At 36.4% G+C, this 11,542-nt stretch overlaps 1 protein-coding gene across 2 annotated transcripts in view; it reads right to left on the bottom strand.

The window, feature by feature from the left end:
- Positions 1-1,322: 1,322 nt before the first annotated feature.
- The window catches only part of LOC106878491 (BRCA1-associated RING domain protein 1), a 52,017-nt gene continuing 41,797 nt past the window's right edge, over positions 1,323-11,542 (bottom strand). For both annotated transcript variants that reach the window (XM_089351114.1, XM_089351115.1), the window contains exons 6-8: positions 10,173-10,274; positions 3,861-3,982; positions 1,323-2,659 (exon numbers count right to left, since the gene is read on the bottom strand). In XM_089351114.1, the coding sequence (XP_089207240.1) occupies positions 2,309-2,659; positions 3,861-3,982; positions 10,173-10,274 (575 nt within the window). In that variant the 3' untranslated portion in view covers positions 1,323-2,308. The remainder of the gene's footprint in view (positions 2,660-3,860; positions 3,983-10,172; positions 10,275-11,542) is intronic.

The raw sequence follows: 11,542 nt of genomic DNA, 5'->3' as shown, positions 1-11,542 counted from the left end.
ATACCTATTACACACACAGACATCCTTTGTTTCATATTTATAGATAACCCATGACCCATAAACTATGGCCTTGTGCCAGTATTAGAAATTGTCATTATTATTATAACTATTAGGGTGGAGAGCTGACAGAATCATAAGCATGCTGGGCAAAATGCTTAGTAACAATTCGTCTATTGATGTAATCGACTTACACCACCCTCGAAATTGCTGGCCTTGTGCCAAAATTTGAAATCATTATTATTATTATTATTATTATATATATTGAGTAGAAAAGGTAGATTTGGTAACTGTTTGTCAAAATGTAATATTTTGTTATGTTCTTTCACATTCTGAGTTCAAATCCAGCTGGAGTCAATGTACTTTTAATATTCTGGTGTCATCATTTTAACTGAGAGCTGAATGAATTATATTTTCTTACATAGACACAAAGCCATCAATTTAATGGCAGGAGTTATGTTGGGCATTAGGGTCAATTTTATACAATGCTCTGGCAATTGGGCCGATCCACCTTCCTAATTAACAAGATTATAACAAAATAAATCACAAGAATAGCTACTCAGACATATCATCTGCATGAAAAAAACAATAGTCAAGTTAATGTTAACATAATTAATGTTCAAAGCATCAGAAAAAAAAAAAATCTGATTAGAAATAATTACGTGTCAAAGAAAAGGCAACATTAACTTAATGACACTATTTTCATTATTGTGGTAAGTATGGGAGACAACTGTTTTATTAGACTTCTTCTGTGAAGCAGTTTACCTTCCCTGCCAGAGTCATGAGAAAGCAATTAAGTCTATATACAACACTATACAAGTAATGCAAATATGAGTGGAAACATATTTTAAAAAACAAGTCACTGAAGTTAAAATATAATGAAATGTATGCTTTGTTGAAACGGGTCCAATAAGGTGAAAACATGTCCACAGTTCAGTTCTATATTTAAGAGATGAGGAATTATGTACATTATTTACATTTGACAGATATTTGTCAACAACAAACAAGATGAGGACAAATATCCGTCAAATGTAAATAATGTCCACAGTTGTCTCCTATTTTTGCTGAGATATAATAGCAAACATTGCCTTTTCTTGACCATATAATTTCTAATTAAGTACGTGATGCTGACTACATTAAATATGCCACATTAACTGAACTATTGAATGACAGTAATTTACTGCGGAAATAATCAAGATAACAGACATTATATTAAACTACAAATAGTTAATATTACTGCATAAAAAGTCACATAACACGTTCTCCAGTATATTAAAACAAATGGTCAATATTATTATATATATATATAAAAACAACACATTCTCTAGTATGAAAAACAGTAAATATTACAACAAACAAAACATAATACATTGGTATATATTAAAACAAAAACTATAATATCACAATAGTGTAAAATAATTTTACAAAATTCACAACTGTAAGGATTAGTTCAGATTTCAGCTATCTTTGCACAGTTACAGACAATTTCAAACTTCAATTGTCTCATTCAAAATATTACATCACAACTAATTGGGAGTGATATGTTGATAGTACAGCACTGATAGTTACTTTATCACTTTACCACTAATGAAAGGCAAAACACTGATCTTGGTAGGATTTGAACTTACAAGATAGTGGGAGGAACAATTTATTGTAAAGCACTTAATGCAATACCTTTGGTTTTATTACATACCTAACAAAGTTATCCCTATATTTTAGTTTGTGAGGACCTAAAGGGATTGTGAGCCCTGCTCTCTCCTTCAGATGAAAAAAAAAGTTTAGTAATCAAGATAAATAACATAGAACAATTTAACAGAATCTTCATCCAGTTATCACTTATAAACCTTCAATCTATAATTAACAAAGAATATGGACCTTGTTGTGTTTCTGCCTCTTGACTTCAATAAATACAAAAAAATATAAGAGTGGATGGCATCCGTTTAATAGAAAAATATTATAGTGTAGTCTCAGATCAATAAAAAAATATTAAAGGAAAGCCACAGTTCAGTCGGAAAATACTGTGGGATATCCTCAGTTTGTTAGAAAAATATTGGAAAGTAAACTCAGTTCAGTAAAAAAATATTGTAGAGTAGCTTCAGTTTAGCTGAAAAAATATTGGAAGATAGATTTTGTTTATTAAAAAAATATTGGAAGATAGATTTTGTTTATTAAAAAAATATTGGAAGATAGATTTTGTTCATTAAAAAAAATGATTGCAGATAACTTCAACAGCTCAACAGAAAAACTTTAGCTCATAAGACAAACATCATGTATAACCTCAATACAGTAGAAAGTTGTGATGATGAGTCCATTAAAGCTGAGGTATAATTCCATGTAGTTTACACAGAAAGAAGGTTGCTATACTCTCCATAAGGCAAGACACTGAGACAGTACATAGTTTAGGGTGTTGGTGAAAGGTGAGATCATTAGTTTTCTCAGCGTATACAATAAACAGTCCACATTGGCTAATGTTGTTATCACAGTTAACAGCATGATACGGAACAGTCAAATTAAGCTCATCAAGTGTATGAAGTCTTGGTTCTCGAGACAACACATGACCACCTCCTTGCTTAACTAAATCCATCAGCTCTTCTTTGGTTGGTACAGGTGAGTTGAAAGCTCCATGAAAGTAGAATTGACATCCATCAAATAATCGAGGTAGCTGTAGAAAGGGAAAAATAGGAATAAAAGGCTTGACAAAAACATGTAAGTAGAAATAACAACAGCCATAGTTACACTGGTTTCTCATACTGGATCAAAATTCACTGAAGTAAGATGAGTATAGCAGAGTGAAACAACTATACCTTTTATTGACACAGACCACCACAAGTTTCCTTGGAATGTGAATATTCAATTGGAACATTGGTAACTTGGGTAATTTATACAAGTTGTAGTAATTTACTGATTATAATCAGAGACTTGAAATTGTAAGGGATTTTAAAATTATCTGTAGAGTATTGTCTGATCAGAATGTGATACATCACCCATCTCCTGTGTGTTTCTGAATAATTTCTTACTACATCCACTGGTGTTTTATAAGATATTCTGCAATATTATTGGTTAACTTGAGTTCAGGAGACACTCAGTTTGGATAATTATCAGTTGAATCTTTTTCTATGTTCTTTTATATACTTTCCATTCGTGTAGACAGGGATGTGTAAATTGTTTCTATAACAATCTTGAATGATCTACTTCATTTGTATACCTACATAACTAGCATTTCTGAATTAATCCAGAAATGGAGTGCTGGCTATGTTGAACATGATAATTTTGCAGAAAGCATATGCAACACACAGAGGATATGATGAAATCATCTCATTGAAATGACTTTCTAACATTGTCAAATCACTCTAGAGTAATATTGGTGGTTCTGTACAATACAAAACATAGGCAATACAAACTGACTTATCAGAATCTATATATTTCTATGATTTATTTATTTTACTAAGACAGCATGGTGTGAAGAATAATGATTAGGGTGTTAGACTCACAACTGCAAGGTCATGGATTTGATTCCTGGACCAAGCAGTATGTTGTATTCTTGAGGAAGGTACTTCATTTCACATTGTTTAGTTTGCTCAGTTTCAAAAATTAATACAAAAATAGTGTTGGTGCAACCCTCTTTTCCTCCAGCAGTCGCATGCTGGAGTTCCTGCTGGCCCAAGGGTGGGAGAGCCAAAGCTGTGTTTATGTTTGCTTGTAACTACATGGGCACCCAAAACAATTAGTCGGTTCTACTCATTTGCAGATATAGAGGTTTGGTTCGATAAGATAACTTCAAGTAAACAATATGATTTTAGATATTATGAGATTAGCTAGTTCAAGAACATCATTTCAACATAGTGAAGGAAATATCAACTTACTTGTTTTAATTTATTCATACGACCTTTAAATGGGGCAAAAGAAAATGGGTTGCTGGTAGAGCCTGCAACTTCAAAAGGTTCTTCAGATACTTGATAACCATATTCAACGCAAGTACGTAACCCTATCATAATGATAGTGATACATGAACAATGGTAAGAAAAATTTAGTGGACATATTGAAAAGAATAATTTATTAAACCTTCATTCAATGTTTCCAAAAAGAATTAAACCCCATGATTATTAAGAAATATCATAAATAAACATCTACAACATTTAACATAAAATAATAGTGATTTCTAACATTGGCAGTTCTTTGGTACAAAAATAGTTGATTAAAATGATCTCAGTATATGACCAGTATATTATTTTATTAACCTTATCAAAGTTGACAACAGCAAGTTTTGAACTCAGAATGTAAAAGTACATACTTAAATACTACAAGACATTTTGTCTGATGTGCTATTAATTCTACCATAACTGAATACCACAAAACATTATAGCTAACAATCTACCAGTTCCGTCACAAGAATTTATCTACCACTGTTTTATGAATTCTACCATCCACTCTTCCTCCTTACTTTTAAATCAACATTTTCTTAAATACTCTACATCTAGGTAAAAAAATTAAAGGTTATAGCTAGAATGTCACAACAGGTTGATAAGATTATTTAACCCGAAATAAATAATAGGTTATTTGTCCATAATTAATCATCCTCATCATCATTTAATGCCTGCTTTCTGTGCTGGCATGGTTTGGACGGCTTGCTTGAGGAATAGCAAGTCAAGAGGCTGCACCAGGCTCCAATCTGATCTGGCAAGGTTTCTACAGCTGGATGCCTTTCCTAATGCCAACTACTCCATAAGTATAGTGGATGCTTTTTATGTGTCACCGACATGAGAGCCAGTCAGGCGTGGCACTGGCATTGACCACACTTGAATGGTGCTCTATACATGCCACTGGCACAAGTGCTAGTCAGGTGGCATTGGCATCAGCCACGACTACAATTTGACTTGACTCAATAGGTCTTCTCAAGCACAGCATATTGCACGATGATTGAAGGGCACTTTTAAATGGGCCAGTTATGCAACACTGGCATCAGCCATGGCTACAATCTCCTACGCATGTCCTCAGCAGTTACAGCCCATATTTCATTGGCATGTATCATGGCTGTTCACACACATGCATCATACAGTCTACCTTTCATTCTGAGTGAGAGGCCTTTGTTACCAGCAGAGGTAGGAGCTCTCTGAACTTTACCCAGGCTATTCTTATTCTAGCAGCTACGCTCTCAGAGCATCCACCTCTGAAACTGACTTGGTCACCTAGGTAACAGAAAGTATCAACTACTTCTAGTTTTTTCCCCTGGCATGTGATGGAATCTGTTTTCTGCACATCTTCAGTGTTTACTGCCCCCTGTGCATCTGCCACACACAAAAACTATCTTCCCAGTTAACTTCGCTTTGATATTGCTGCACCACTTATGTGTCCATAACTTACACCAGGTACATCATATGGAGTTTCTACCTACACTTTTTCAACAGATCGAGCAGGGCCATCTACCTGAAGAGATTTGGGATTTGTTTGTCTTCCTACTTACTAAGACTTTGGTTTTTGCTAGATTGACTCTAAGGCCCTTTGATTCTAGACCTTGCTTCCACACCTGAAACGTCTTTTGTAATTCTGGTAGTGACCCAGCTATTAGAGTAAGGTCATCAGCATAGAGGAGCTCCCAGGGGCATCCTGTCTTGAATTCCTTTGTTATTGCCTGGAGGACTATAATGAATAAGAGGGGGTGGAAGAACCCCCACTTCTACCCAGAATTCTTCACTAAAATCGTTGTCAACCCCCACCACTGACAGCATCCCTGTATATGGCTCATACAGCTCTCACCAACCACTCATCTATCCTTAGTTTCTGCATTGACCACCAGATAAGAGATTGGGGGACCCTGTCAAAGGCTTTCTCCATGTCAACAAAAGCCAAGTACAGAGGTTTATCTTTGACTAGGAATTTCTCCTGCAGCTGTCTTACCAGAAATATATCAATGGTGCTTCTCCCTGGCACAAACCCAAACTACATCTCATCTAAACTAACTCTTTCCCTAATTAGTTGGGCTATGACCCTCTCCATGACTTTCATCACCTGAGCCAACAATTTGATACCTCTGTAATTATTCCTATCTAATGCGTCACCTTTACCTTTGTAGCAGTTGACTATGGTGCTGCTACACCAGTCATCAGGCATGACTCCTTCATGTATCATCTAGCTGACTATATGGGTGACTAGACAATAGCCAGATATTTTAAGCATCTCAGCAGTGATTCCTGATGGGCTGAGGAGTTTCCGTCTCCATACCCTTAATTGCTTTTTCTACCAAGGTACTGTCAATTCAAATAGCTGGTCCCTCTGTTGGGTTGACATTTGGCAGACTCTCTTTCTTCCATTCATTCTCTTCATTTAGCAACCTTTCATAGCAGCATCTCCAATTTTCTCTCTTTGCAGCCTTATTAAATGCAAGTGAGCCATCATGTATGCGGACACATTTCTCTCTTATGACAACACCGTCTTGCAATATGAAACACTTTAATTCTCTGGCCCTCACAATGCAGAACATTGGCAATTGTTTTCTTATCTGCTTCCCCTCTGGCTAAGAAAACCTGTCTCCTGTTCACTGCTACCATCACTTTTCCAGTCCTTCCATGTTTCTTTTCCCTAATGACCCTGTCAACTACGTTGTTCCTCCACCACTTTACCTTAGGTTGAGAGGGAACTTTGCACCAGCCACATTTCTGGTCAGTAGCCCTCAACAGGTTATTCCATAGGAACCAGTTGTCCTCCACATTTTGTGATGCTATATCCTCTTTTTTGTCAAAAGCTAACCTCCCAGGAAAGGATTGGAGACAGGAATAGGCTTGAACACTGATAATTCTTTTCCTTAAAGGTTTTGAAAGTGAAATGATAAAGAGACACACACACAAAACTACTGTTGTTTAATCCAAAGTCAACCCTGATCCAGTATGCCTATGGTTAAAGACATTACAACTCTAACCATCCTGTGTTTTCTTTTCTGACAGTATATCTATGGCTACATTATTAAATGTGTCCTTCCTTCATTATTTTTTAAGACATTAAAGTGTAACTTTAAGGAGATTTGGTTGCTATTTCAGGCCAGTTAAGTGAGAAAATAGAAGCTCCCCTATTGTCTTCTGTTACTGTTGTTGTTTAGCCACAGGCTAGCACTGATAAGACATTCCAACCATGACAATCCCGTCTTTGTCAAATATAATATATCTAGGACTTTATTACTATTCAGTGAGATTTTATGTTTAGGTGAGTGTATGATTTCAAGGAAACTTGGCTATTATTTCCTACAAGTCAAGCAACTAAGCATAGAATTCCTTGTAGACATGACAGACTCACAGCTAACTTCAACACATGAGTTTTGGCTGGCTGACAAACATAGAAACATTTGCTCCATTTCATTAAACATTCACTAAACATATCCAATCCATACAAACAAGGACACTTTGCTGTGCATGCCTGTGAGTAACATATATAGTCATACTAGCATTTTACAGCTAGATGCTTACTTTGATGCCAATGTTTACCTGTTTTTCAACTAAATTAATTTTCTCTCCACTAGTCTTTGAAAGTGCAGAGTTACAAGACAGATCACCTAAATGGACTGTAAACATGACATCACTGTTTAGCCCAAGAGTTGTGCAGAACATAAATATTCACACACACACGATGGGCTTCCATACAGTTTCTAACAACCAATTTACTCACAAGACATCACATAGTGGCATTGAATCTGAAACCACATAGATACAAAGCAAACTCACTCTCAATGTGTGTGTGTTATCATCATCATCATGTCTGTGCATATTTGAGATTCATTTTTTCCAGTTCATTAATTTTGCACAGAAATTGATCAAAGCTCTAAGTAACGAAAAAAAAAAAAAGAAATTATTGTAAGTCAGGCTGTTCATATGTCTTGAATAGACAACCTCACCTATGCCTTGTGAGGTTCGTGTATGTCTAGTCACTATGTAAGTATGTATGTGTGTGTGTGTTAACTACACAAACACACATCATCATTGTTTAAATGTCTACCTTTCGTGCTGGCATGAGTGAGACAGTTTGACAAGAGCCGGCCAGGCAGAAGCTTGCACCAGACTTCTGTAACTGTTTTGGCAGGATTTTTACAGCTGGATGCCCTTTCTAATACCAACCACTCAGCAGAGTGGACTTAATGCTTTTTACATGGAACAAGCACAGGTGAGGTCAGTTTTGGCAAGGTTTTTTACAGCTAGATGCCTTTCCAAACGTCAACCACTTTACAGTGTGGACTGGGTGCTTTTAAGTGCGCCCGCACTGACAGGGTCACCAAGTACTTGCAAGACAAAAAAAAAAAAATTACTAAGAGTTCCTCATGTGTGTAACTTTGTCAGTGTGTGTGTTCATGCTGCATGATTCTAATTTTAATTAATTAAAATTTCCGAGTTATCACACCACTGCCTAGACTAGATTTAAGATAGTATGATGATGGTAATTTGGCCACAATTCCAAGTAAGACAAGAGACAATGTAACAAGGGTGATCACATTTCATTGAAAATAAACAAAAAAAAAAAAAAAGGCTCATTGACTATATGTGTGTTCAGTACTGCTCCTTGGACTGGATCATTTGAGAACTGAGTGACTTGGTCATGGACCAGAACCATGTCAGTGAAGAGATACGAGCAATGGACCAGTGTTTCTCAAGGTGAGGTCCTTCACACTGACCAGCAGTAGGGTATCAGTTATTTCAGAATGGGGTGTCAGTAAAAAGTGAATAAAACTTGTAATAACAATATTATTAAAGCCATTTTTGGATACATGCGAGCTATAGTCTAACTCTGTTCAAAGAGGGGATACATGTCTTTTGGAAAGTCAAAGTGGGACATAAGACAAAAACAGTCAAGGAAACTGCTGAGTAACATTCAGTTGATGAATCAAAACACTATTAACATGACCAGCTATGATCACCTTTAGAATAGAATAATTTAAGATTTGGTTGCTCTTTATTTTTTTTTTATTTAAAAACAACAACTTTGATTAAAAAGTTCCTTTCCCAACTACATGATTTTGGGTTCAGTCCCATTATATGGCAGAGCTTTCCACTATAATCCCAGGTTTGGTAAACAGAAACTGAAAGCAGCTTGTCATATACATACATGTGTATGTGAGTGTGTGTCTATGTCTCTTTGTCTTGACATCGTGTCATAATCATAAATGAATGTCAGTCATATAAGCAATGTCATTTATTCTGAACATTCTGTGAAAACATGCCTAATCACAGGGAAATATTACCATGCATAGAAACATGTGGGGGTTAGCAACAGGAAGGGTATCCAGCTGTAGAAAATCTACTTCAATAAACTCTGTTTGGCCCATGCAAGCATGGAAAAGTGGACATTAAAATGACAATGATGATGATAATCATGTTTAACTCTCCTCACTACAAAGGTAATTTCTAATTAATTAAACATTTTTGTTCTCTACTTCATCATAATTATTTAACATCCATTTTCCATGCTGACATGGGTTAAACAACTTGACAGGAACTGACAAGGCCAGGAGCCACACTAGGTTCCATGATCTGTTTTGGCTTGGTTTCTACAGCTGGATGCTCTTAATGCCAACCACTTTAAAGAGCATACTGGGTGCTTTTTAAATGGCACCATCATCAGTGTTTGTTATGTGACACCAGCACCAGTGCTTTTATGTGGCAGCAGCACAACACAATAATGTCTGAATACGCATTTCTTTCTTTTCTTTCTTTTACTTGTTTCAGTCATTTGACTGTGGCCATGCTGAAGCACCACCTTTAGTTGAGCAAATCGACCCCAGGACTTATTCTTTGTAAGCCTAGTACTTATTCTATTGGTCTCTTTTGCCGAACTGCTAAGTTACAGGGTCGTAAACACACCACCATCAGTTGTCCAGCAATGTTTGGGGGGGGACAAACACAGACACACAAACATATGCACACACACATACATATATATATACGACGGGCTTCTTTCAGTTTCTGTCTACTAAATCCACTCACAAGGCTTTGGTTGGCCCGAGACTATAGTAGAAGACACCTATCCAAGGTGCCATGCAGTGGGACTGAACCTGGAACCATGTGGTTGGTAAGCAAGCTATTTACCACGCAGCCACTCCTGTGCTTGCATATATATCTATGTGTGCATATACATTTATGTGCGTGGGCAAGAATAAAAACATGAGTTTCATAGAAATATTATAATTTCTCAAAACTTACAGTCAAGGGTAACAATCCATTTTCCAGCAAGAACAGCTTTCAAATACTTCAGAGTTCGAGGACACAGGCCATCTTTGTTGACACCAATCACAACATGAGTAACTATAAGAGAAATAATAAAAATACACTGTTATGTGAGTGTGAGTGTGTGTGTGTGTGTGTGTGTGTGTGTGTGTGTATTGTACAAACACAACTGATTCATTCAGGTTATACAAATGGTTTCTTACATTTGTTAGGACACAAATTAGCAAAATATAGGGGTATAAGGATACGGAGGATAGTGAGGGGTGTCATTGGTAGAGTGTCTGAGAGCAAAAGTTTCCCTTCCTCTCACCAGTCTTGGAGTACCCTTCCTCTTCTGATGAATCATGATGAATATGGAAAGGGTATAGAGCTAGATATAATGGATATGGAGAAGTAGTTGATTAGTTTGGCCACTGACACAGGTCATGCCAAGTACTTATTTTGCTGAAGATGAAGTAACAAATAAGTTCAAGACAGTGGGTTAACATGTAGAAGCTGGAGGAATGAAAGAAAGTAACATTTAGTTTCATACTCTATCCTTGTATTTACTTTCCCATAAATAACACCCACAAGACATTTTATTTCACATGAAATATACATAATTTAATAAAACCAATATGTTCCCAGGAAGTATAAGCGCCAACAAGCTTGCAACCTAACTTCTAGATATCATAGTCCTGATTGAACCAAAAAAATATGTGCTAAGTAGAAAATAATTAAGAGGGTAGAGTAAAGTTTGAAGGAGATTTGTCTGATAATCCTAACAGGTCAACTGATTCTAATAGTGTAACCCATATGATTCACCACCTCATGTCAGTATGTACAGATTGACCCTTAGCTAAGAGAAGACCTGGTATACATAGGCTAATATAACTGTGGGTCACACCTAGTCAGTCAGCCAGTTCAGCTGACCAGAGACACACACAACATTATCATTATTTCTTAAATCGTGGATGATAGATTCAGTGTTATTTAGTAGATAGCTGCAGAGGTATAGAGCACCACATGACGTATTCCTAGATCTAAGACAATCAATGTTCCTTTTGTACTTGATAAAAATATATAATCAATTATATGCACTAGGCGTAGGAGTGACTGTCTGGTAAGTAGCGTGCTTACGAACCACATGGTTCCGGGTTCAGTCCCACTGCATGGCACCTTGGGCAAATGTTTTCCACTATAGCCTCAGGCCTTGTGAGTGGATTTGGTAGACGGAAACTGAAAGAAGCCCGTCATATATATATATATATATATATATATATATATATATATATATGTATGTGTGTGTGTCTGTGTTTGTCCCCCAACATCGCTTGACAGCTGATGCTGGTGTGTTTAGGTCCCCA

This window comes from Octopus bimaculoides, chromosome 4, assembly GCF_046866305.1.
Source record: "Octopus bimaculoides isolate indiv1 chromosome 4, ASM4686630v1, whole genome shotgun sequence".
NCBI lineage: Eukaryota > Metazoa > Mollusca > Cephalopoda > Octopoda > Octopodidae > Octopus > Octopus bimaculoides.
This window is presented reverse-complemented; position numbering and strand designations above follow the sequence as displayed.